This window comes from Apteryx mantelli, chromosome 9, assembly GCF_036417845.1.
Source record: "Apteryx mantelli isolate bAptMan1 chromosome 9, bAptMan1.hap1, whole genome shotgun sequence".
In the NCBI taxonomy this organism is placed as follows: Eukaryota; Metazoa; Chordata; class Aves; order Apterygiformes; family Apterygidae; genus Apteryx; species Apteryx mantelli.
Window position 1 is genome coordinate 16522239 of NC_089986.1, and position 27478 is coordinate 16549716.

Here is a 27478-nt window from a genome sequence, read left to right on the forward strand (position 1 = left end):
ATATTATTATAAACTTTTGCCATTTTAAAATGAAAAATAGTAGCATAAGGGGGAATTGGATTAATTTCAAGGTCCTTAAATTTCTCTCCAAGTTTAGAATTGGGCTTGTAGATGTAACATATTTTAATAACAAGTTATGTTATAAATATAATGATATATGTAATTACAGAGAAAACAGGCAGTGCACCTTTTCTGACTCCTTGAACAAAATTCCCAATACTTACATTAAAATTGCTCAGGTATGTGCAAAACAGGTCCTTCTGAATTCATACAACTTATACAAGCTTTTCCTTTAACTCCAGTTCAGAAATCTTTTCAGTTCTACCTACCCTCTCTGAAGTAAATGGCAGGATGCTGGGAGAAACCCCCAAGTACCTGTCCACCATTTATGTTGCTTCCAGTAAAGAAGAACAAAACGAAAACCAAGCAGTCCTCTTCATAAAAGAAAACAAAAGGCCACTGCTAAATCCTTACAGTATGATTTCTCTGAGGTGGTTTAATGTTTTAGTAATGAGCAGTAGGCTGTGGTGATCAGGACTGCAGATAAATTCTGTCACTCTTTTGCTGCTTCATTCACAAGGTTGTTCGGAAAAAGTGTATTGCAAAACACATCCCTTGGTGTCAAAAGACCCATCAGTCTTTCTAGTGGGTCAGTGTATGTTTTCTGGTGGTCGATATGAGAGGGAGCTCATTTTCGTTGTTAGACTGGGATGTGCACTGACATTTGGTGGAATGTATTTTATCAGCTGAAGGAAGTATTTTTTAAAATTTTTTCCAAAAAAAACATAAAAAAAGGGATTCAAGCAGTTGTTAAAGTAAGCGATGCAAATGGTGAAGGGCATAGCTGTATCCACAATGTCAGTGATTTTGCAGTCCGTTATTACATGTAATTGAATTAATACATCCAGAAAAGTGAACACTTGATGAGGAAACCAGGAAAAGAAGAAGAAAAATACTATTGCTACAATCATCTTAAAAATATCATCATTTCTGGTCTTATTTTTTTGAATTTGATATGCTTTCTTCAGGGTCTTCCAAATTAAGGTATAGCTTGTTAATATGATCAGAAAAGGTATTAAAAAGCCCAGCAAATTTTTGGATAAACCTAACCCGACCCGCAGCGTCGTATTATTGTTTTCATACCGAAACCCACAGACTGTCAGGTTCAAGTTCTCAGCAAAGAATATATTACGGTGAATGATGACAGGCAAACTGGCCACGCCGGCTAGAAGCCAGATGGCAATGCAAGTTATTCTGGCAATGAAGACGGTACGCCGAATTCGGGACTTCACGGGGTGTACTATGGCCAGGTACCGGTCAATACTGAGGCACGTGAGCAGGAACACACTGGCGTACAAATTGAAGCTTATCCCTGCTGATGCCAGCTTGCATAAACAGTTGCCGAAAGGCCACTGGTACTCCATGGCTGTGTAGGCTGCCCAGAGCGGCAGAGTTATGAGGAAGCACAAGTCGGCCAGGGCCAGGTTTAGCAGAAAGATGCTAGCTACTGTTTTTAATTTCATGTAGCAGTAAATGACGATAACGACCAGGCTGTTCCCAAATATGCCTATGATGAAGATGATACTGTAAACAGTTGGAACCATAATGTAGATGTAACTGTGCCTTCCTGAAACCGGACAGTCGACCTTGATTCTTTTAACGGTTTCTTCAGTAGAATAATTTGGGACCATTTTGATCTCTTCGTCTGTAGCCTAGTTTCAGAGAAAAATATGAAGTTCACACCTGGAAGGGGGGAAAGGAAGAAAATATTATTCATGAGAAGGATTCATTTAGAAAGAGATTTCAATTAAACTTCAAGACTTCGGGCCTAATTGGGGATCCAGTTCACTGTAAGACATTTCAATTCCAATTCATAGGATATAGAAGAGTAGGAAATTAATCTATCTGCCATTAACTGACCATTGCCTATGGCTTTCAGTTGAAAACTGGTTATAGGCCAAATCCTTAATTGGTACTTATTCAGGAAAACTTTTAATGGAAAACAATAGAAATGTTTTTGTTCTTTTAATTAGTTTTTGTTCATAAACATACACTCTGATCTACTTATTGGCACTTCCTGTTTTTTCCGTGCCTTTGCCTTATGTAGCTAACGCTGCCACTGTCTTATGCTTTTACTTGAAAAGTCCTGGGCAGTATCCTGCCCTCATTGCCTGTGAAAATGGAACTTCATTCCAAAAACAGGGGGATAGGGTTCTCGGCTGGTTTTGAATAGAAGCGGTAATCTAGTCTCAAATCTGCAAAGGCGATCTTGCAGTTTATTTTCTTTTAGCCAAAACCATAGATATCAACTGGCTCAGTTATGAAACACTTTTTTGGCTGGAACTTGCATCATCTTCACTGGGAAATTCACACCATGTGTTTCTGTTGAATCGTTTCTATTTAGAAGATAAGTAGATAGAACCAGATCTTATCTGGCCAAATATTTGCCCAAATTGGAACCAACAGTTCCTTTAGCTTTGATCTTCTCTGATTTGGAGTGGGAGTTAAGAGGGGATTATTCATTACAGCCTTGATACCACACCTATAGCAGTCTGCAGAAGCTTTTTCATTGACTTTACAGGGAGCTGGAATTGAGCCACAGTTCACAAATGCAGTGCATAACAGTGAAGCAATAAATAAACCCCACACCAATCCCGGCCAAAGGCCATACTGATTCTCAGTCCACAAAAAAACTGAGAAAACAAATAAATATATTGCCTATACTAGCTGTAGTAATGTCAGTGCTGTTTTATTTGAAAACCTAGCAACTGCAGAACCAGTTCCTTCCCATTCTCCAAACTGGTAGTCACCTCTAATCTACAGCATATAGGGGAAAATCAGCAGTCTGAAACCAAATCCATGTGAAGTTTGACTGATGTACATTTTCTTGGGTTTTTTTGTTGTTTTTTTTTTTAAGGTGAGTTCTTGCACATAAAAGGAAAACTTTAATTCAGAAAAGATTTTTTTTTTAATTTCCATTCCATTATCTTATCAATAGTATTGCCAGAAAGCCAATCCCCATGATTCCAAAAGTTCTTGCTTTTTGACCCTTTAAATTATGGGGGGGAAAATAGTTTAGAATACTTACATTAGTCTAAAACTCTGTAGTTGCCTCTGTCATAAGTCTGGCTCTTCTGTGGCAAATGATGCATATTGCTAGTGGTGGATAGCTGTTTTGGTAGGGTGGCTTTTCACTCTTTGATTTGCTGACCACTACAGCTTCTTGAAAATATCCAGAAAGCAGAGGGACAGCATCTTATCTTATATAAATTCATCAGAGTTTCAGAAGATCCAGGAGAACCAAGACAGAAGTATTTAATTTTTCTGAATTAAAAAAACCTTTAAGTGTCTTCTCAACCAATTCCTTTTTTCAGCATAGTTTTTGTTTGCAAAACGGTACAGAGGTAAGAACATTAGGATTTGGCCTAACGCTGTTAGGTTCTTCAGAATGTAAATGAAAACTAACTAATTTCTTTCAATTACTTAACAAGATTCCAATTTAAAATAAAACTGGTTAATGAACATATGTCAAAAAAGTAGTAAGAGAAACAAAACAGCAAATAACCATAATTTCTGAAGAGTCTTTGTCTATTTAGGTTGTTTTTCTCTCTCTCTCTCTCTCTCTCTTTTTTTTTTTTCAATAAATAGGTGATATATCTAAGGGACAAAATTATTCCAATATCTCAGAAACTATACTTAAACATTTTGATTACCAGCTCATTCTGTAGATATGGTAAGTATAGTGTGTTAAGAAAAGTGAATTCAGATTAGGTACTTATTTTGATCCTTGATGTGAATCACCGTTTTATATATATATATATTTCTATAAAACATTTCAATTTTAATTACTTGAGGGAAAGATGAGGACACTCATACAACCTAGTATTCCATTGTACTGTAAATATCTTAAATATTCTCAGAATACCTAGCTTCCCATTTGGCATGGAATTACATTTAAGCTACTAACGGGAAAAACAAATTGTGAAAATCCAGACCTGTGTTGCTTTGTTGCACACGAATATCGGTAAAAAGAGTTTAAGAAAGATGCTGTGGGAACCACAATTCATATTGTCCTTCTAGCTAGTGACAAAATTTGTGTGCCTGAGAATTAAAGTTGTAGTCTCAGTGTACAAAAAAATATTTTTAGACCACAGAAGCATGTGCAAATGGTCCCAAATCTATTTTACAGGGTACCTGATGTGTTTGTTAGGGCTTTTGTGCTCTCCAAAAATGACTTCCTTACTAATGAGTTGTGACTTTAGGAAGCAGGTAATAAACTGTAGGTGACTCTGATATTAAATCTTTTCCAGGGTCTACAGAGAAGCAATCTTTCCTCAAAAATTAGTGGGGATTTTAAAAAATGACAGTTATTATTGCAGAGTAGTGTTTATTTCTGTCTGCAGCATCCTGACAGTTGTCAGCCAAAACAAACTTGTGCTGCCTGAAACACAGATTAAGTATATTGGTATTAAAAAAAAAAAAAACAAAAAAAACAAAAAAAAACCCCACAACCTTATAAATGCAAAGTCATTTTTATACAGATAAATAAACAGACCCAAAGACCCTGGCCAGTATATGTGCATTCAGCAAAAGATATCCGTCCCTATAGAAATATGGGCTCTGCTGTTATGGAGGAGGTTGCTCATTATTTGTGTTGTTCAGCACTGAGGTTCCCATTAATGGTGGGGTTCTGCTGTGTGAGGTGTTTGACAGGCTCTTGTTGGGAGACAAGCCTTATTCCAACCAGATTGTCTCTTCAATTCTTCTTTTTCATAGAGAAGTGAGGCACAGAGATGTGCTGGCAAAGCCCACGCAGGAAGCGTGAGGCAGAGCCAGGAACTGAACCCAGCATATGAGCTGCAGCCAGCCCCTTATGAGCAAGGTCACCCTTTGGCTCTCACTTTATTAGTTTGTCCTCTTAACAGACTCAGTGTATCTTTATCATCGCTAATGTTCTATATCTTTTCCTGGACTGGGAATAATTCTTGCATTAATAAGCTGATTCATTTCAATAAAGATAACAGGGTAATTTCAAGGTTTAGCTTCTTGGGAATTCTATCAAGAATGCAATAGCTAATTAAATGTAACTAAAGACAAAACTTCTGTCAACAACTGCCATTTAATTCTTCCCAGTCTCTCCAATTCATTCTGTGAGTTAGTCTAGTTGCCTCAATTGTAACAGATGACTCAAAACAGCATTGGTTATTTTTACCATATTAAGAAAGCAGAAAAAGTCAAGCAAACACAGCTGGCACAAACAAATGGATACCATTCTGACCATGCTTGGCACTCTGTGCATCCTGAGCTCAACTTCCTGGCTTTTAAACCATGCCAAATCTAGAGTGCATGGAGTTTGGCTCTGTGGAAGGTCATGTTATCTGTAGGACAGGGAGAGCCAGCATAAAAAGATTGCAAGATAAAGAAATCCTCTTATCTCAGCCCTGGGTCGTGGAAGTGATCAAGAGGTTTTGACAATAACTGATAGATTCTGCAGCATCAAGGTCTGCAAATATTTGCCTTGTCCCAGCTACATGCTGGTGCTGCATGGTCTATTCATTATCCTTGCCTCTGCTCACTTATACACCCATTGAGATTACAGCCAAAAATTAGCAGGAAGAAACCATAGTGAAGTCTCTATTAAGAAAAGCATCACTGCAAGCTAGACCTGCAGTAAAGCAGATAAAGGCCCAATTCGGGTTGAAGAAGACCTTTCTTCCCGACTAGATTAATTGGTACTATTCAGCGAGTACATCCTACTCTGCATGTACTAACTCGCAGACTCAGTGGCTGAAACAAACATAGCCATGTTTTTCATAGGAAACTTAAAAATATCCTATCAGATCTGATGATGAATACTCCCCTTTTGGTGGGATTAACTGTTTCTGTACAGTAGTAGAAGCCAAGATATCTTTCTCAGCGTTACTTTACCCATCCCTTGAGTGTAGCATACTTCACTTTAACTTTCAATTTCCCTTTTCTACTCACATGGTGGCTGTTTTTTCTCATGCCAGCAGTAGCTTTAGTTGGTGTAATGAATAGCATATGCACTTTCTTGAAAGTGTATTAAGGACTATATTAAATTCTCAAAAATGTGTTTTAAAAAAAAATCAAGTTTGGATGTTTGTGTCTGGCTCTGAGGTTCTATGTGCTTTCTATGAGATATTTAAATTGCATTAACTTATTTTGGAGTGTTCGAAAAGTAAAAATGAAAAACAATTCCTGAGGAGAATCAGGAATTTGGTCAAGAAATAGTGTCATATTTTAATTTATTATCTGTGTAAGGATATAACCCTTCTCAAATTAAAGGACCAACCTAGTTTTTGGTGCAACACTGTTGAAGTCGGTGGAATTGCACAAAGGATGTGTTTGGCACATTACCAGCTTTGAAGTATACCAAGAAATTACAAGGAATACATGAAGAAATCCATTCCTGTTTCCACTAAGTGAAAAGGAAGCAGAAATGTAATATGTAGTTGCTTTTGAGTAAATGGATATGGATTGCAATTTGTATATCTGAAAACATGGACAGTTTGAATATTGCCGCGAGACTGACCCTCTGAAGCTGCAGTGGGGAAGGCACTGCTAATCCTCAGTTGGATTTTTTTAGATTCACTAGAATTTTTAAACTTTCAAAGTTAGCCTCAGTGAGATCAGCCACCTTGAGGACATTTGTAACCTTAGAATACCAGAAAAAGCTTCAAAGCGGGAGAGAAAAATCATCTGTTTTGAAGAGTTTGGGCCTGTGGCAGCTACGAGTGGTAAGGCAGGGCAGGGGTGGTGGTGTGAAAACCTTACAGGCAGTTATTCCTCTATTTTATTTTTTATACCACTGTTATTTCTGCTGTCATTATCACTTGCTGCAGTTCACTCACTGGTCCCAGGGCCATGGTTATATATGCTTTAGACAAAGCAAATACTTCCCCAGGGAAGCACTGGAGATGGTTTAGAAACTTTGCAGGAATAGATGGCTGATATGACTTTACGCTGCCAGAATTCACCAGGGCTGGTTAAACCACTGGCCAGTTAAATGCAAGTATAGAAATTGTGCACATTGATAATTCCATTTAAAGCATCTCAAATGACCTGAGTTAACATAATGATAATTGGATCATTTTAAGGCTGATACACAAGGAGCATTTTCTAAGAGGACTGAATTGATGCGACTGTGAATGGTGTGGCAACATCAGTCTCAAAGCAAATTATCTGGTGAGCGGCAAACCCCTGTTGTATGTTACTGTCCTGTTTGACCTTTTATCTTTTTTAATTACAATGATTATAATAAGTCACTGATAATGAAATGCTTCAGACTGCTCTACCAACTATTATTTACCGCTCCATTCATTGCTTCTGTTGGGCGAGCATGCATCCTAATTATACTGCCTGTCGAAACAACAAGGGATGCAGGGCCCATGTAAGGTAAACTGCACTTTGCCTACTGACATATAAGCTAGCACCGACTGTGGCTTCCTGTGAGAGCTTCATCAGCTATAAATAGGTAAGCAGATGTCACTAGTCAAATTTTAAATGAAAATGTGTTTTTGATATTTGCTTTGACACTGACTAAATAAATTCAGGCTGACTGCACTGCAACAGATTAGCCACCTCACCATTAGATAATGTAAGGGTTTTTTTTTTCCTTTCTTTTTTTTTTCTTCTCTAGCTGGTAGGTGGATTATTTGCTTTTCGTACAAATGAGAAGATATTTCCATTTTTAGAAGGATGATATGCTTTATTTTTATGCAAAATTATTACACAGGAAGAAGAGAGGCTGTAAAATGTTTTGGAACAGTATGCTCAGTATACTACACTTAGTTCTTGCTGTCAGCATCATATGTTTTCCTTTATCGCAAGAGCTTAGTTCCCCCTTTCCTACTTTCTTCTTCTTTTTTCTTTTTGCTGGAAAACTAATGACACTTTCCAATTGCTTTATTTCACTGCCTTTTTTTCTACCCAGCAATTCTACCCACCCATTCTTTATCCTCATTGCCACAGTGAATATCTCTTCTTCCATTTCATATGTCTAGTTCAGACTCTTCCCTGTATTAGTACTACTGCTCATTTCATTTGGCAACAAGGTTATATTCTACAAACACTCTGCATGAAATGGAATAGTAATCTGTCCAGAGGAAAGAATTACTGCTTTTAGCAAATATGGATTTAGAAGATATGTGATTATAAGTAATATATTGAGTGCTGTTCCTCTCTGAGCAAATATTCTGGCAGGAAACCTGTGTTCATGTATTTATGATAAACCCATGCTCCAGAGCAAGGGGAAGGACTTCCTGGGAGTCCCGTGACTGATGTCAGTTGTTTCAATATGCAGATTTGCAGTGAAGTGGGAATGCTCAGCTTGCTGCAGAGTTTCAAATGGGGGTCTCCCTAGATTTGTGGCTCCAACACAGATCAAGTCAATGAAACTTATGAATGGCATCTGTTCATGGCCCATATAGAATGTATACCTCTTGTCAGTCTGTTGCCATAGTGCCATGTAGCACTTTAAGACAGAAACATTTTAAATTTCTTAGATTTGGAGATACTCCTATAATAAATACTAGTGTTTAATGCTATGCTGAAAGAACATTACATTCCCAGGTTTCTCAAACTGAGTGTCCCAATCCTACTTCACTGAAATCCTAAATAAGGAAATGCTAAAAGCTGCAGAGATTTCTTTTAGATTTTGTATGGGTTTGTCCAGCTCCAGTTAGCTTGTTCCTCATCTCCTGCAGGGACTGAGCTGAGCTACAGGCTTTCCTTTACAGCGCCTATCCCAGGCACTGGATGAACACTGAGAATAGGGAGGAGGAAACTCCCCTGCCTGCTCTAGTTTCCTGCTGGCATCCAGATTACCCAGGCCTGCCTATGCGAAGAACAAACCCAAACCAGGTACTTTTTGGCAGGTAGCAAAACGGTCTAGAGGACTGTGTGAAATTAAAGCCCACAGTTGCTAGAATTAACAGTCAGGGGTGCAGCTCCATTCCCTGCTCAATACATTCCTCCAACCTGCAGAGGATGGGCACGTTATGAAGCTGCAAATTTCTGCTAGCTCTTATTTCTGCTGATCCTTCTAACACTCTTTTTTTCCCCAGTTCTGGCTTGCTTAAGTGTTTTTAGTCCAGAATTAACATGTGAATGAAGCTGAGAGCAATGCCACATCACATGCTTAGGCAAGTAAAGGTAGATAATTCAAACTATCGTGGCCTTGCATTCTGCGTAGGCTTCCTGTCTCACTGCCACTATCTTCCACAGAGGTCAGTGTTTCAGAATTCATGTTAAATGAGAATAAATCAAAATATTACTAAAATGAAGCAGCAATTGCCAGTATAAAACCGGAGCATTGTCTGTACATCAGTTCATGAGCATCAGGAACAGAAAGCAAACTTTGAAACCCTTATCAAAAAGTGTCAAGGAAGTTGCTGCTTTTGCAAATTTTGGATCAAAAGGTGGCATGACATGAGAACAAACAGAACCTGCAGGACCTCAGTACTGGCCTGCTTTTTTTGTTTTTTGTTTCTGTTTTTCTTTTTTTTTTTTTTTTTAATAGCTGGCCTCCTGTTCAATCTTTCACAAAGAAACTGCCATAATCAGTTGAAGTTACTGTCAATTTTGTGGTGTGCGCTTTTTTTGCTTATCTTCTGAGTTACATTAAGGTATTTAACTTTATGCTTCAGAAATATGCTTTGGTATTTTTGAAGCAAAAAGCAGTATTAACTGTATAAACATACATTAGTATGACCTATGCCAATATATTTCTGGGTAATTGTACTACTCTCAGTTAATTATTACTCTCAATTACTCCATAAGTTAAGTGGAATTTCTTCTGTGCTCATGTTTTTTGAAAGAGTGGGGTCCTGATCTGAAATAAATTTTAATTAACTTATTTCATTATGTTTTGCTTACCTTATGTAGCATGCAGCAATTACAATAATTATTTGCTAATAAAAGTTTAACTATTGTAACCCAGAATCATGTAGAGGTGAGGCAGTGTTTTGGTGTTTTCTTGACAATCTAAGATTATAAAATTGTATTTTAAAATTATTTTAGAGCAAAATATTTATCTTTTTAAGTCCCTAACCTCTACATGGATTCTTTTAGTCTTTCACTTGCAACAGTTGGAGCTGGTCTGCTTCATCTGTGCTGACTCTATATAACTGGCAAACAAACTGCCTCTAATCTTTCTAGGATACAGGTCTTCTTGTAGATCAAAACTCTAAATTGCTTATTACTTGTTTTGTGCTAGCAGTGGCCCAGTCACTGTTTCACTGTAAGCTCTGTTTATATACTCTGACCTTGAGAACTTCTCTCTGTATTTATTTCTTCCAGCATACTTCAAAAGAGCCTGTCCTTATATATGATGGTTTTCACAGTTTATTCTGAAAAGAATGAACATCTCTCTTCTGTCTGTTTTCATAGACAACTCTCATTAATTTTCCATTCACTTCCCAAGTAGCTTTCAACTATGCTCAATTTTAGTCATAAAATTTATGTGAGAAAAGGACAGATGAAATGACTTTTCCTTGGAAAAAATCAATGCTTGCAGAATGACTAGACAGTGGAATTAGGGGGACATTATTGTGAAATTCTTTGCTTTTTGGAGAAAAAAAGAAAATGTAAAGGAGAAGGGAAGTAACATAGTTAACCACAGTGACATTTAAGTTGCTTTGAAGTTTAATTCATATTATATACATTCTGACCACTAGAGGTCTGTATTTCCTATTTAAAGATAAGAGAATTGCTTTATTTTATATTCAAATCTTGACACTTAGTCTTTTTTGAATATCCTCTTCCTTCAACATTATTTCTTTAAGATGCAAACACAAAACAAAAGACGTAATGTGTACCCCTGCATTTAAGTAAAGTATAATGTACCAGAGGGAACAATTTTAAGTTTATTGTAGTATCTAATAGCATATGTCTAATTTCCTTTATTCTAACTAACTTGGTTCTGCTAACCTTCAGACCAATTCTTGTGCTAGTAAGTCATGGAGCAAGGTCCTGACATTTTATTTTTTCAAAGACATATGCAGCTTAAACTCTCTAAGGTTTCTGAGCCAAATTAAGAAAAGAAAGATTTTTAGAGGGCGAGTAAAATTATAGTTTACTTTAAAAATGTAAATGAAAAATAGTGACACCTACCCATTAGTCTAAAAGAGTTTTTAAAAATTACTAGGCATGTTATTAATTATACAAGTCTTTTTTTTTCTTTTTTTTCCACCAAATATCAGCCAGAATTACTGAAAGTAATTTTAGCTAATTCTAGGTTAACTTCACTTCTAGGCTAACTTGACTCAAACATGCATTTTCCTATTTAGAGGGACGTGTTTTTATTGCTAAAAATGCCACTTCAGAACTATTTTTAATCCTTTCTTTTTTTTCTCAAGGAATTTGAGGAATTTTGGAAAATGACATGGCAATGTGAACCTACAGATTTTACTATCCAAATGGTGATTTTTAGACCTCAAGTGCCTTATTTCATGAATTGTAAACAATCTCATAATAAAAGAAAATTAACTGTCCTTTCCATTTTGCTCCCTTCTGCCTCTTTCACTAATGCACCTGGATTTCTTGTTACCCCTTTGGACGCTGGCAAGACATGATGGTGTTACTCTGTTTCAAATGATTTATTTAGTTAAATAGTTCTCTAACACTAGTGAGAGCAAAAGCTCTTATAAGCTTTCTTCCACTCTAGGCTTTTTCTACCCTCTCAATCTAGATGGGGAAAAAAAAACCCAACCCTAAAATGGCTGTGAGTGCTATAGTGGTATTTATTTTATTGAGGCAAGCAGATGAGTGAAGTAGAACCACAAGCTTGAAATGAACTATACCACTTTTTGCCAGATAAGCAGAAATAATCAGTGTCTTGTCCTATATTTATGTCAAACAAGGGTTATACAGTGTCAATGAATCCCTATGCACTCAAGGGATGTTTGGAAGCAACACTGTACAACCATACGAGGGTTATATCTTGTAGCTTCTAAAAACAGGAGTATTTAGACAGAATACAAGTGCTCTGTGGAAATGGAGAAAAGTTTGGACAAGTGTGCTATAAAGTTCACACTGAATGGCTAAACTCTGGCTCTAGAGATAGAAAACTAGCAAAAGGTTGGCTAAGTTTAAAATGAAGAATAAAAAAGAATAATCTTTCATTTGTACAATGGATTGTGGCAAAAGTCAGTGCAAGTGAAAGGCCTCCTTTAAACCACTGTGGCTGCACAGTAATGAAAAAAAAGCTTCTGAATACTTTCTGTGACTCTTTCCTAACTGACACTATTGGAAGATAATCCAATATTACAAAGTAAGTTGTTCTGTATTCAGAACTCATAAAATTCTTCAAGACTTCAATTAGTTGAGGTTCTGACTCCATACTGGTAGGCTGAGTTACCCAGGGCCTCTCTTGACCACCTGTGTTTAAAAGGGGAGAGAAAACCATCTGGAGCATCAGTAAGTTATTCTAGGGATCTGTAGGGGACCAGCTTGGAAACTACAGCATTCTCCCAAGGCCAGTCCTGTCATTGCTGCCTCTGCTCTCGGGCAGTCCTGAGGGTCCTCTGTTGATCCCCAAGACTTTGGAGGAGTTGAGAGATCTGCCCCATTCTGCAGGGAGTGTGAGAGATCACCAGTTTGGGGACACTGACCCAGTCTAAATTCCTAAAATCCAAGGGCCTGAAGCAAAGTTCATAGGAGGTGGCGGGGGGGAGAACTCATTGATATAGGCAGACTGTGGATCATGCCTTGAATGCAGAACAAGCCAAGTGCTAACAAACTCTTTAATGCAGAAAAATGTCAGCTTTAGAAAAGCAACATCTTCAAACCATGCTTAATGATACTACAATGTATAGATGTGACAAATTTTCTACTTTTTCTTTTTAACAGCCTACAGTGTAATAATTTCACAGCTAGAATTGTGTGGGGGTTTTTTTGTTTTTTGTTTTTTTTTAACACACAGACAAGAGAAGGGAAGTGGTAGAGTTAACAAAGAGCTAAGTATTGTGAAGAAATATTTCCAGTGTTCTGGACTCTAAGTACTACCAGCGTATAGGCAAAAAAAGTCCAAGCCTTCACTGTTGGTGGTTTTTGTTTTTGTGGGGGGTTTTTTTGTGTTTTTTTTTTTTTTTAACAGTGAAGGCTTGGACTTTTTTTGCCTATACGCTGGTAGTACTTAGAGTCCAGAACACTGGAAATATTTCTTCACAATACTTAGCTCTTTGGCCAAAGTTAACTCTACCACTTCCCTTCTCTTGTCTGTGTGTTTTTTTGTTTGTTTTTTAGTTTTTTCCCCCAGGAATTGGGAAATTCTGATGTACGCATTTCCATGAAATTTTATTCACAGATGTTATTGCCAAGGAAGGATTGCTCAACTTCACTAGAATTTAATGGTTTAGTGAATGCTAGTTTGGTGTTGTGGTGGTTGTTATGTGTGTGTAAAGTTTGCTGTTGACTGATCTACAGAGCCCTTGTTATTGTTAGCCAAAACAGTACTACTCTTAACTTTCAGCAAAATATTTTAGTTTATAGTTTTCATTTTTTTCAGATCTCCCAGGTTTAGCTTTAAAAGCAAGCTTTATTTTCTGGGAACTTGTCTTCTGTACACGATTTTTTCTCTGTTGCTAAGGGGAGGAAAAACATTCTCATGTTCAATAAAGGTAGAACTGAACTCCAAAGCACTAAAGGATTAATCATTCTCAACATGCAGTGTGTTCACCTAATCTCTTGGGGAAGATCAGTGAGGTAGCAGTTTTAGGGATCACCAGTTCTAGTTTGACAGTGTACCCAATACTCCTGGTATCTAACATTTTCCACATCACTTTCCGGTCTCTTCCTTTCATGTTTATCTTTCAGAGCAATCTCTGTTTTCATTCCTTGACCAAGACTGCATGAATGTGTTGCAAACTCTCTAGTGTTTAATATGTCTTAGGTATTATATGCCCTTAGGACATATTCATATAAAATGATCCATGCAGTAATTTAAAACTGAAAATTGATTCAATAGAGAAAATAAAACAAACTTTTAGCTTAACGCTTCCAGTTCAGTACTTCTCAAACTAAACATCAAAAGGCTGAGCTTCAGTATCTTTTCTGTATCTTCACTGTAAGAAGTGAATCTCCATGTGACATCCCCTTGTCCCAGTCATCTCAGTTGCTCTGTCTTGACAGGAATGAAGATCATCTTTTCCTTATCTCAGTTATTAAACCAATACCTGAGTTAGTTTTTAAATATGATAAATCCATTGTAAAAGTAGTAGGCAATCACTCTTCTTGTTCGTACCCCAGGGTAAGGAATTGCCCTTTTTTCTAAAAGAAGTTGAAGATGCTTGGATATGTTAATGATAGTAAATGCCTTCTTTTCAAAGTCTCATCAATCCAGCATGGATTTTTGCATGTCTGTTCTAACCATTAGCTTTACCAAAAAGAAAGAATGGGGCTCTCCCTAGGAGAGAAAAATGATGAATAATTGGTAGGTTGACCAGAAGTCAGGGTTGTATCATCTCATCTTACTGTTAACAACCCCATTTACTACTCACCGGATGCCAGAAAAGAAAAATAAATCTATTTCTGATCAGGTAGTACTTGAACTCTTGAAGGTTCTTGAAGGGCAACATAAAATAAGGCATTGTTTTGTTAAGAACATACAGCTTCAGGTTAAGAGAAGTGATCTACTTTCTCAGTTTGGAAAGTCCTGTGCTGGAACAGGAACCATCATCAAAGACTAAATACATGCATAGCAAAACTTCAGATTTGATGCCTGGTTATGTATTATCTTTTGGGTATTTAGAAGTACCCAAGAAAATCAATAGTTAACAAGATTAAGCCATCAAGTCCCAAAACAAATAAGAGTGAGATTAGTTTGAGCTGTGAAAGGTGATATGCTGCATGGTTACTTTCTCTGAATGATAGTAAAAGAATGACTTAACATTTTTCCTTTATTGCGGCTGGTATTGACTATATAAAATATAGTGTGCCCCATGTGGTCATTTTTAATAAAAGAAAAATCAAATTCAGGTTTGCTAAGAGTGAGTGAAATCATCTGATAAATTCATAGGTTTCTATACTGATAGCTTAGTTCCATGGAATAATAAGTTTTCAAATACATATATTTTTTAAATTCCACAGAAATGCACATTCCTACACAAATATAACTTCTGGATATCTAAGACCTAAAGGTCTTAGATAAGAGATAGACCCTAAGGTCTATTTCACAGACTTGAAATTTCTATCAGCACCATTATTTTCATAGATGAATGAACCATAAGCTTCTACTGTGAACTCCTCCAGCCTGATGATTGATGGAGTTTGCATCTAGATCTGGATCTTCTAGCACAGAATTATTTTCAGTCCTGCATTACAAGTTGTGGAGAGGCAAGGGGGGGAAAAAAAAAGAGAGAAAACCTTATGGAAAAGAAAAGCACTGCTGAAAGCCCTTATCATGGCCTTTTCCCACAGAACAGAGATCATATGTCACATGAGATATGTTTCATTCTTTTCAGATCAAATTTTAAATGGCAATTTGACTTACTGGATATTTAATATACCTATTAATCTGTCTCTGTCTTTAAAGTTATGTGGTCCTCATCACTGAAGCTTCTGGGTGCCTTCAAGGTATGTAAAAATATCAATAACAACAATCATTCTTCCTTCCCATCTTGCAGGAGAAAAACTGTGGTAGTTTAGAGCATGCGGAGCTTAATAAGGAGTTACAAGACATTGTAGTTTTGCATATCATTGATCTCTGGTCATTCTTATTTCTTGCTGAGGTGAATTCCTTTGTGCATCTAACACTAAACAAGTTTCTTAGATCCATTGTCAAGTTCTTCTCAGTACCGGTCAATGATTTCATCAGTCCAGTGGAAGGTAGGTATCAACTGGAGAGTGGTCTCTCTTGGGAAATAAAGGATGCTTCCACAGACTGCTCTGAATGTAAGACATAGCCTTTCTATTCTATTGCTATTCAGGGAAAAGCCAATGTTATGAGCAGCATACATAGACATTTAGGCATTTAGGTTGATGATCTATTGCTTTTGACAATATTTGAGTTTATAAAAGACAATAGCATCAGATCTAGATACAACTTGGAGGTCCCAGTCATGCCAAGAATTGCTGTGGCCAGGATTGTGTCTGGCAGGAAGAAACACAACTTGCATGGCTCTCTTTATAGAACTGAGGATCTTCAGTCATTTATGCCCATTTTGATATGCAAGGCTTGAACTGAAAAGGCCTGAACGTGATTATCGAGCCAAGCTCATCTCCAAAGCTCAAGGAAAGGTAAATTTTCTGGAAGCATTTCTCTTCTCATTGACACAATCTCATTCTGTAATTTAACCAGGTAACTTGTGTATGCTTTAGCCACTTGCTCTTTCCCCAGTTTCATGGAGGTATCAAGAAACTTGCCTTGTGGCAATGCTAGGGCTGGTCTGCTGATGAAACACTGTCAAGATAAAAAGCTTGCAACTGGGAACAGCATCTTGAAAACTGGAAAGAAATGTTGTTACTACAAATATTCAAAGATCCAGTAGCAGAAATCATGCATTTCTGTTATATACAATAATTGAAAGGATGATGCTCTAGAGTAGAGTGCTGTGTGAAGCACAGCTTGAGGTGAGAAGGAAACTGCTTTTGCTAACTCCTTGGTTAGCTTAAAAAAGCACATAGTTACCTTGTGTACGATATTCAAAAGCTGCTGAAAGTCAGCCAGACTTTGGACAACCTATCTGCACTATAGGCAATGATGCACTTCCTCCTGAGGTCACTATGGTCAAAGTCAGGCAAATGCTCAAAATCTCATATGTAGATTGTTGCTCTTTTGGTGTTGTAAGAATTGGAACTTTTCAAAAAAACATGATATTAAGGGCACAGTCAACATGGAAGATACAAACAGAAGCAATTTGGATGTGTAAAGGAAAGGAGGCTGGGTTTTGATGCTCAGGAATCCAAATGCAAAGGTTTTAATGGGTCAGATGCACCAACAGCAGTAGGAAAGGAAGAGTCAGGCCTTCTTGTGTGAAAATATACACCAAGAATTCATAACATATGGAAATTATTTCAATATGGGAGAAGGGAGTGAAGGTTCGTAACCTAAAGAATGCTATCCACATCTTTCTTTCGGGAGTCAAATGAAATTTCTGCCTCTTTGGAGGTTATTTGTATTTTGGGATTTAATTTTTTGATGATGACAGTTATGGCATAAATAATGCTCTGGGGCCCTGACCACCAAATATTTCACATATTGAAATCATTCTCATAAATAAGTAACAGCAACTCACATACATACACTAAGGTTTGTAAAACTGAGCCACAAAATATTAGTGTTTCATGGGGCTTCCTTGCTCACAAACTATTATTCCCATACTGACTCCAGGACATAAGAGAGGTCACATGTGTGTATGGGCTCTTCCTCCCAGGTCATGCAGCACATAAGAGTCCAAGACTTTGCTGTATTTTAATTTGAAGCCAGCTATATTATAAACTTGCATCACATTGAGAGATTATTTTTCTACAGGAAAGTAATGCTACTCCTGCAGAACAGCCTGCGAGGAAGTGACAGGCACACAGTTTGTTTTCCTTCTGGACTCTCCTGCCGTCGACACTGAAGACTTTCCACAACCTCAACTTTTGTTATTTCGGATGAGTCAATGAGAAAGGTAAATGGTCATATCTCTTACTTGAGTTTGTTAAGGCTAATTGTACTGAAGTGTAATGCATGGTGTGTGATGAAATCTGGGCCTCTTCTGCTTTTCAGTCCAGGTAGAAAAAAATGTGGTAAAGGATAAAATGGCCCTACAAATTCTGCTGAGAATGTGGAAACCACAAAATGCAATGGTCACGAGAGCACAGAAAATAAGTACTAGCATAGGGAGGCAGACAAAAAAATTCAGTATGGCCAGATTAAGACAGGCTATAAGAGGGGTGTTACAGTGTAGCACATCTAAATAAGAAGGCTATTACAATCTAGTCTGTGAAAGCCCAGCTACAGAGTGATGTGAATAAGTATATGTATAGCAGCCTATGAATGTAAATAGAGAAATGCTGAATAATTTCAATGTCTTTATTATATTAGCGGTGGTTGATAATTTAGCAGAAAATAGGATGTTGTGCATCTAAATTAGGAATCATAATGTTCCGAAATGGCTAATTCACGAGTGATATGCTCACAGCAAAATACAATCATTGTTGGTATCTTTTCTGTCACTGGTAGAGATCACAGTAGAAAACAGAATGGAAAGGCCAAAGCTATATTGCTTCCTTGTGAACCAAATCACCCATTCCTGGGAGAAAAGGATTCTTCTGAGAATCTAGGTGCAGGTTCTTAGGCCTTCTAGTTTCATTTTACTGTGAAATAAGCAACTCAATAAAATCAGTGGTGTTACTAGTATAAAAATACTGTAGGGATGCTTTAATTAGGTTTCTGTTGCTTCCTCAGGAGAAAGCTGTCTGCAGCTGGTAAGGGACATAGCTAACTTTGTGGAGGAAGATGGGAGGTTATAGGGATTCTTCATGGAATTTCAGGTTAGTCCAAATAGAGGCTTCCCTGCTTCTTCCTTGTAGTTTAATTTATTCAGAGCCCATAGCGTCATTTACCTACATTCTCACAATCACATTACTCTTCTGCAAAGCTAGAAGATGCAGAAGTGAAAGTTCACATCAAATACGTAACATAAGCGTCTCAATAATTTTCCCTAGTTAAAAGTGAGATAATAAACATGATGAGTAATGAACGCTACAGGATAAAGTTACTTATACGCCTCTGATACAAGGAAGTGCCTTTCTGTAAGACTTTCTTTTAAAACAGTAAGAAAAGTGCTACAAGATCTTACACACACAAACTTGCTTTGAACTGTGCAACAAAACAGAAACATTCTGACGCATGTGCGAGGCCTTACCGATACTTTCCTGCCATTAAGCTAAACCACCGGCGCAGGGCCATGATGTACCTGAAAGCTCTACAGGTTTAATATACAGTCCCTTCTGCAAATGTGGCTTTTTTTTTTCTCTCTCTGCTGCAAACATAGAAGACAAGTGTAAATTAATGAACGGCAAGCCAGTAAATATTTTTCAAGCTTTAGAAATAATTGTGTTCTTCTGTCTCACTTTCTGATCTAATGGAAATTAGCCTAGGTGGCTGTGAGTAGTTCATGTTGCACATTATGCTATCTAAAAAGACTTCCCCACCACTAAAATACTCTAACAAATCACATCCCTGTTTCTTACCTATCCAGTGCAGTTAAAGTCACTGGTAGAAACTTTTGCTTTGAGTAATGAAAACATTAGCTGGAAATCTAATACTCACGCAGATATGGCATTCATATGTGGACACAGACACATATCAGTACTGTATCACTAAAGTATCTCTCATGTTAACCAAACCAACTAATGTGCAAGTTTTAGCACCATGTTCCCCATAACTCCTGCTAGCCAAGGTGTTTTGGCTTTAAGGAAAAACAAACCTCTTCTGATGATTTTTTTTTTCATATTTCATTCTGAAAAGTGGTATTTGTCTTACTGCACAAGCTTTAAAGTGAAAACAAATGCACTGTGAATTTAGGTGCAAGAAAATGATTGTTCAGCTTTGATTCTCTGATTCAGAGAAAGCTTTGTCTTCCATGTGTCATAATTCAGCACTACGTAACAGGACCTGATGCAGTGTGTTAGTATGACTGAGAAACTTGATTTTAATATATAGTATGTATAAAAATTAATTTAGATATTCTTACAGTGGGAAAATATTATGCTAAGGCAATACACCTCAAAGAGGACATTTTTTTTTCCTTAAATGAGAATGTTAGTAACAGCCTGGAGGGAAAAGTTAAAAGATTAAAAGCAAAGGATCAGCATGGAGGCTTCTTAATGAATGCCTCATTAGGGTCAGAAAAAGGAAACCAAAGGCAGAAAGGAAAACAGTATGGGTAACTGATAAAGTACAACAGTTTATTCAGACCAAAAAAATCTTTAAAATGGTAATGCAGCTGAGCCCAAGAGAAACTAGCAGTATCGTAAATGTTAGCAAGTACAACGTAGAAAATCTAGAGGCTCAATTGTGCTTTCACTTAAACAGAACTCTTATTTAAGGCAGAACATATGAGGACTACAAGGAAATTTGATGATTAGCTGAATATAAATACAAGCAATGTATTTATGTTTATGTAATTCAGTGGGACTAGCATGATGCTAAGGGGTTAATCAAAGAGAATGAAGGTCAAATACAGACACCTAAATCCATGCCAGTGTGAAAGCTATTATCACCCATGATAAAACAGACACTGTGATCCCCAGTGCTTTGTCTGGAAGGCAGCACACTTAATAGAATTACAGCAGAATAGATGTTCTGCCAAATTTGTACAGCTTGTTTCCTGTTTTTTTCCCCAAAGTAAAATTTATTAGTCAATTTGAAAATAAATTCAGCAATCAATGAACTCTTTACTGTCCTGTCCCTCACAGATGCTCCTTGCAGGTACTAAGGACCAGCAGCAGAGGTAGCCAAACCAAGAAGAATGGAACAACCCAAAAAGTGAAATGCCCTTATGTTTTTTTTTTTTTTTAATGATTTTCCAAGCACTTTACACTTAAAAAAGAAACTCTTCACTTGCAAAAGATTACTGAAGAAAATAGTATTCTAGTGCCTAGAGAGCAGGTGCCTCCCTGTTAGAGCCAGAGCATGAGCTCATCTGAGGTGCTGTGAATCAGTGCATCCTGGATCAAGCACAGTCTTGGTTCTCAAGCAAACATGACTGTACAAATGCCTGGAAAAGATAGCACTATGCTGTCTGAATGGTCTCATGTGAGCTTTACTTTAGCACTAGAAGAATTACTAATTGAGCTCAGTGAATGCTTGGATGTGTGATTGTCCTGTACTGATATGCCTTTTTTGATAAGATGTTTAAGAACAGTTGGTGAAATGGGACAGCATGATAAAATGTATTTAAGCCAAAAATATTCTTGAACCCTTCCCTATAAAGTGCTCTTTAGGAGGCATATGGGTTGAGAAATATGTTTAACCTGAATTAAGGCCTGATTTGAGAAAAACGGTAATTGTCTTATCATGGAAAGCTGCTAATAAAAAAGCTAATAGTAAAATAATAAAGAGAGAAAACTAACAGTAGAGCTAGAGTCCCACTTTGAAAACAGCTGTTTATGCCTGCCCTGTGCTCTCCACTTCTGAGTGTCATACACTAAGGAGAAAACCTGGGGACAGAGAAAATCCTGAGCAACTGCCAGAAGCTCAGTGCTGTCAGAAACACCTCTATCCCCACCAACTCTTGGGATAAGTGTACCTCAGAGAGGAAAAAGGAAAATTGTACTAACTTTTAGGCAGGGGTAACAGGAATGGGGGAGGAATGAGGGGAGAAAGGAGAAAAGATGAAAAAGAGTAGGATTTTATAAAGAAAAAGACAAAAAGGAGAAACCCATGCTGCGAACTCTGATTGGGAGGGTCATGCATGGTTTCTAAATAAACAAGGTCAGGCTGCATCTTTGTACATTCTGTGCTGGCTGCTTCGAGCAAAGGGTCTGGCCAGGCTGGGAGGATGCGAAAGCAGGGTTAAATGGAGGATAACTGCCAACAGGACATTTTTAGGGAAGTCAGTTCATGCATTTTTCTCCCTTGCATAAGCCCCCCAACAAGAAAGAACAGCTGTTCAGTGGTTTTCTGGAACGTTTTACTACTTGCATGGGTGTTTCTGAGCTAGAAACGCTGACGCACAGTACTTTCATTCAGTGTATCCCTCTGTTTTCCACAAACTGAGGGAACTCAGGAATGCTGTTTTATATTCTATTTATGTTCCTATACTGCATCTATTGATTTTATATTCCACTAGCCAACAATGTATCAGTAACTGGCAAATTTGCACAATCTAGAAAGAGAGGAACCAGAAATCTAGGCATAAAGAGAGGAATTAGTTAAAATTGGGCATTTGGTTAAATCATTCTTTGTCCTAAACTCTAATTAGAGCCTTCCTCTCAAACAGTGAAATACTGACTAAATCTTGGTCTTGCCCAAATTCAGTACTGGTTTCTTTAGATATTGCCAATGTTACCTTTTGCTGTAGCTTGCTTTTTGCCTCATCTTCAATCATGCCACTCACTGACGCACTGCCAATCTGCTCTCACTTTCCTGCTGTGAGATTATCTTCAGTTATTACCCATTTTCTGTCCCCATAAGAGAAATGCTACTCAACTACAATAAAAGCAGATAAACACCACAAATAGTAACCAAGCATTCTAGCCAGCATTTTTATATAGCAGATACCTGGACAGTTTTGCTATCAAGCACAAACCAAATGGAATGAAAATTGTAAAAGGCGCCTGAGAGCCCCAAATCTGTAGTACTTTCAGATGATGGTGCAACAGCGAACAGTAACAGCATGCCATTCTGAGCTTCATATTTTCCTGCCCTTGGTTACGGTTCAGTTGAAAGCCCAAAGTAATTTTAGTCTAATCCATCATTTATCTGAAGATAAGTCAGTAAATGATTAGACCAGCCGTTCTATTTCATATGCTCTTTGTCTCAAACAATCACAGCTGTTAGGATTTACAATAAAGATAACCTCTTTTAACTTACTTGTTACAGTTAAGGTAAAAAGCTGAGTATGAGTATCATAACTTCTCTTTTTTATCAGATTTGTTAAATTCCCTACAATGCTCAAAAATAATACAGATTCTTCTAGGGTACATCTTTCATTGTTTTCTTTGCCAAAGCATGATTTTTAGAAGATGATACAAAACATGGTATAAATGCTCTGAGTACAATGACTTCTGGATAGATGGTGTGTATTGGTAACAGAGATCTTATGAGACAAATCTGTTGATGAAAAGTGAACTAAAAGAAACCTTGTGGTTAGCAAAGCTTACTGACTTGTTTTTCATCTTGCAGAGTTTTTAAGACCACAGGGAAGAGACATAAAATGATAAGATGATTAGAAACTGTCTGTGCAATAGCAGTTGTATACAAGAAAACAGCCATGTTGTTAGAGCCTTTCCGGTCCTGGCACTCACCAGGCTGCTGTGTCTGGGCCTCATGCACAAGCTATATAGATCTTTAAGCTCTATGAGTAAATTGTGTTGCAGCCCACGCAAAATTCTCCAATGTATTTGAACTCAACCTGTGCTACATACAAAAATTTACACTTTGCATAAAACATTAGTTCCAGAACTGGTATCTGATTCACCTTGAAAATAGGATCGCACTTCTAGAGTAAAACCTATAACCCCACACTGTCTTCATAAGTAGCTGGGGTTCAAAATTCTCAGCAATGACAGCCTCTGCTTATTCCCGTTAGCATGGTAGAAACCAACACTACGGGGGCGTGTGTGTGTGTGTGTGTGTGTGTGTGTGTGTGTAAGTCTTCCCTCCCCTTTCCCCTCTCTTTACCAGTGACCCATATTTCCAGCTTTGTCTTCAGAATTCTGCAATATTTCTAAAACTTTTTTTGTGATGTTCTGCAATTTTCTTTCACCTAGTTTCTCAAAAGTGATCCTAACAATACAGAGGCTGGCTGACTTTTTAAAAGTCCCATAGCTTTCCCAAGGAGGAACTGTCCACAAATCAGAACTGCTATCCAGGAACACTGCAAAACTGTTAATTTTTATTTGGGAGGAACATATGGCAGAACACAGTATCAACATTAGCGCAAAGGACCATTTCCGATGGAACTGTTGCACAACTGAGAGTGCGAGGCACAAACATGGACAGTAAGCTAGATAAGGCTTAAGCAATGAAACAAGATTAGCTAAATCTCTAGTCTTTGAGTAAACATGCAAAAGTCTATAATATATTTAAAAATATAATGTGCTCAAAACCAGATAACAAGATTGGGAGTTTTACAGCATGCCTGCATAGGCACAGCATCGAACTAATTCCTTAGACCCTTGCTATATACTTCCAGAGCATAGACTCCTTGTCTCTTATCTCTTCACAGAAATGGGCCCATGTCACTCAGCTGCCGTGGCTGTAGCGGCCAGGCTATACCCTGTCCCACTTCTCACGGATGTAAGCGCATCCCTGGCAACTTTGAAAGCATTCTGAGATTACACTTCTGTTTTTGGAGAGACATGATGGTTTCAAATAAACATAAGATGTAAAATAGCTGCAAGAATTTGCAAGAGGTCTAATGTGTAATAGCGCAATTACTCTTTAACTAGCATTAGAATCTAGATGTATTAATAGTCTTATGAATAGTCTAGATGAATTAGTGTTCATTTTGCTTGCTTTTTTTCTGTTTCTGCTCTCAGTCATTCAGATTATATTCCCCACATAATAAATAAGTCTCTTCTGCTCTGTCCATGCAGTTCCACTTACCTGCCTGAGCTCTCTACATTATGGTTAAGGAAGGAAACTTTTTTTTTTTTTAAATTCCAGACCTCTCTTTAGGTAGCACTTTGGGTGCTAGAAGAGCTCTGTTGCTTGGTTGCCAATCTCCCTGTCACAAACAGTTTTTGCAGAGTTTTGTTTTGTTTTGTTTTTCTTTTTTCTGAGTTGGCCATTTGGCCACTTTCTTTGGCATACCTAATATTCTGCCCAGGTAGATGTCAATGAATCTTGATAACCCATTTCCCCAACTCAGCTTTAGGTGTAATATATTCAGATTGAGTGTTAGCCTATTTCTCCTCCTACTGAGGTGTCTCTGAAAGACGATAACCAAATTTGGCCAAAAAACCACAATGAGATTAACCAAGTAAACTGAGTCAGATGTAATATTTGATTATAATAGTGTATGAAAATCCATGGTCTCTAGACAGAACTTGACCTTTTATGAAATCACCAGGAGAGAAAACAAGATGAAGTGTTGGACTCATAGGTTCAAGGCCTCAGGAAAAAAATGGAGGGTTTTCACAGTCTGATTAGATGCCTTAAAATGTGTGCAATAATAGCCCTAAAATAGATTATGAATGCTCCAGGTGACACTAATAGCTTCTGGACCTCAGGAAGGTTCAGAGAAAAAGTAGTGAGCAAATGAGAGTAATATGTGACTATTTAAAACATCTTCAACAGACTATACTTTTGCATAGTAAGAATTTAACCGGGACAGTGTAGTGAGAGTTTGTAGTTTATGTAACTTTAAGTTACCATATTAATTAGTGGAGCTGTAGTAAAGAACCATAGGAAGTGCAAGTGAAAAGGATCACCTAAACGTAATCCTTTAACAAATGCAGAGGATAAATTTACCACAGTGCAGAAAACTTAGAGGTGTAGGAAAATGCAGTGACTGCATCTGAAATAAAACTTTTAATGTGACGCTCTCCAACATCTCCATGGGTGCATACGCAGTCCCTACATTTCAACAGAATTATTCTAGAATATATAGTTAAATCACCACCTTCACATTCTGTATCTGCCTCTTTTTATAATGCTACCAATAGTAGCAACAAGAAATGAGGTATATATCAGATATTGAGTATAATTCATTCAGCAGATAGGACCTAAAGACAAATATTTTTCCTGTTCTAAGAGAACTCTAAAAACAGGCTGTGGGGCTGTGACATTTTAAACCGAGAGGTAGCCCGCTCCTCACTTCTGCAGTGCTGCGGATACTAGCGCTTCCGGCTGGTCTTTACTGGCTTAGAAAGGAGTAACTTCTAGCTGCACTTCACCCGTGCTGCCCAGCCCAAGCGAAGCACTGCTGCCAGGCAAGAGGGCAGGGCACCTCACACTCTTGGAAAAGGGCCCACTGCTGCTCTCCTCCAGTTAGCAAAGAACTAACTATGTTTCCATCTACTACCTTGGCAAAAGTAAGAGGAGAATAAAACCAACCATAATCAAATTTCATGATAAATATGATTTTGTCTTTCTAAATTGTACAGGGCCAGTTGCTTTTACAGTTTAGTAACATAAACTGGGAAGACGTAACTCTGATATTCTGACTGCTGTGTAGTTCAAATTGTATAGAGAAAAAATGTACGGAAATACCATGCTCCTGCTGGCAAGGCAGGAAGTTAAAGTTATTAGGAAATGAGCAAAAATTTACTTTGTAGACACTGTTTTTAAAGACACAGTAATTTGAAAGACTGTGATGGCAACAAACAAAATGGACCGCCATCGTCAGCAGCATGAAACATTTGTCTGTCACTAAAGCAGAGCCATGAGAGCCCTTTTACATCACCACGGTAATTACCTGCTTCAGGCCATACTCCATACTCCTTATTCAGGCAAAATCTAATCATGTTAGTGGTACAGGTTCATACAACTAAGTGAAAAGAGAATGACAACTCCCACAAAAAAATAAAATAAAATAAAATAAACTCCTAAACATCATCACTTTTTAAGACTTGTAATTTTCCTGAACCCAATTCCTAGACTGCCCCATGCTATGCAACACAAGAAAACCAAAACAAGTACTGCTGCTTATGGAAGTGATGGAAATTTACAGTGAACTGTAGCATGCTCTGGACAGAATCCTGCTGTCATTTATTCCCATATAACTCATTAATTCCAGTCAGTTTGGAAAAATATAAAAATAGGCATAATCTAATCCTGCAAATTTACTGTTTATACATACTGTGAACTGATTGACTTATCTATTTCCTGATACGTCAGAAGAATACATATGGCTTGTGTGTCTGTAAATAACTGATAACATCTAAACATTTTAATGTATGGAAAGTGGGAGGATACTATGTATGTTATAGAATTTGACCTGAACTTTTGAAGAACTTTAGTCCAGCTTCATTTCTGAGAGTCCAAGCTGAGTTTGAAAGCTGGATGATGCCAAAACAACCATTTTAACTTCTACTGATTAAAAATCTCCAAGTGCAGATTACTCCACTCATTCTGTAGAAGTGGGATAAAATCTGGTTATGGACAGCGTATGCTACAGAATTTAGATGAAAGCAATGCCGGTTGCTAAATTGTGAAAATTGTATTGCCCACCTGTTAGACTTTTTTTTTTTCTTTTAATAGAGGTGTTTGTACAAGTCAAAAAATGAGCAGCATCCCCTTTAGTGATTTTTGATTAGTTTGTATCATGGGCTTAGCAGATTAACAAAGACTTCAAGTGCTCATCTGATCTCGACTAGAGGTAAAAGCATGACTCTCGCAGGCTGTCAGGAATAGGCTGGATGGTCAAAGGGGGGCTACTGCTCCAAGTGCCATGCCTGCCGTCAAACGGTGTCTTCGTCTTGAGACTGCTGACAAGACACCAGAGCTCATGCACGTGCCATGGCCACGAGCTTGTGAGCCGGACTCATTTAGCTGCCTCTAAAATAAAGATAAATGTGTGGGCTTAGAGAGAGGGCCTGCAAGGCGAGCCGGGGAGCAGCGTTTCAATGCCTGCGTTTTGTCCAAGGAGGAGAGACTGCCACTGTCAACTGCCAACTTCATACAAACAAAGTACAAATTCATCCGGAGACTATCGGAAACTCTAAACGCCGCCCAAAACTACAAGCGCCCCCCTCCGCCCCCCGGTGAGGACGCAGGGCAGTGGGAGAGCGGGATCCGTGCGGAGGCACCGAGCCGCCCCGCGCCTTACCTGCCTCGGCGGGGGCGGCAGCGCCGGCG

General features: G+C 37.9%; 1 protein-coding gene across 2 annotated transcripts; it reads right to left on the bottom strand.

Moving 5' to 3' along the window:
* Positions 1 to 27478, bottom strand: AGTR1 (angiotensin II receptor type 1). Of its 2 annotated transcripts, none has more exons than XM_067301460.1 (2): positions 27450 to 27478; positions 1 to 1743 (listed from the first exon to the last, which is right to left on the bottom strand). In XM_067301460.1, the coding sequence occupies exon 2, from the start codon at positions 1689 to 1691 to the stop codon at positions 651 to 653; it is 1041 nt and encodes a 346-aa protein (XP_067157561.1). In that variant the 5' UTR covers positions 1692 to 1743; positions 27450 to 27478; the 3' UTR covers positions 1 to 650. The 2 variants fall into 2 exon arrangements, with proteins under 2 accessions (XP_067157561.1, XP_013799776.1); XM_013944322.2 differs by lacking the exon at positions 27450 to 27478 and adding an exon at positions 22023 to 22046.

Coding starts and splice junctions, on each gene's coding strand:
- AGTR1 (XM_067301460.1), bottom strand. CDS start 1,691: ATGGTCCCAAATTATTCTACTGAAGAAACCGTTAAAAGAATCAAGGTC.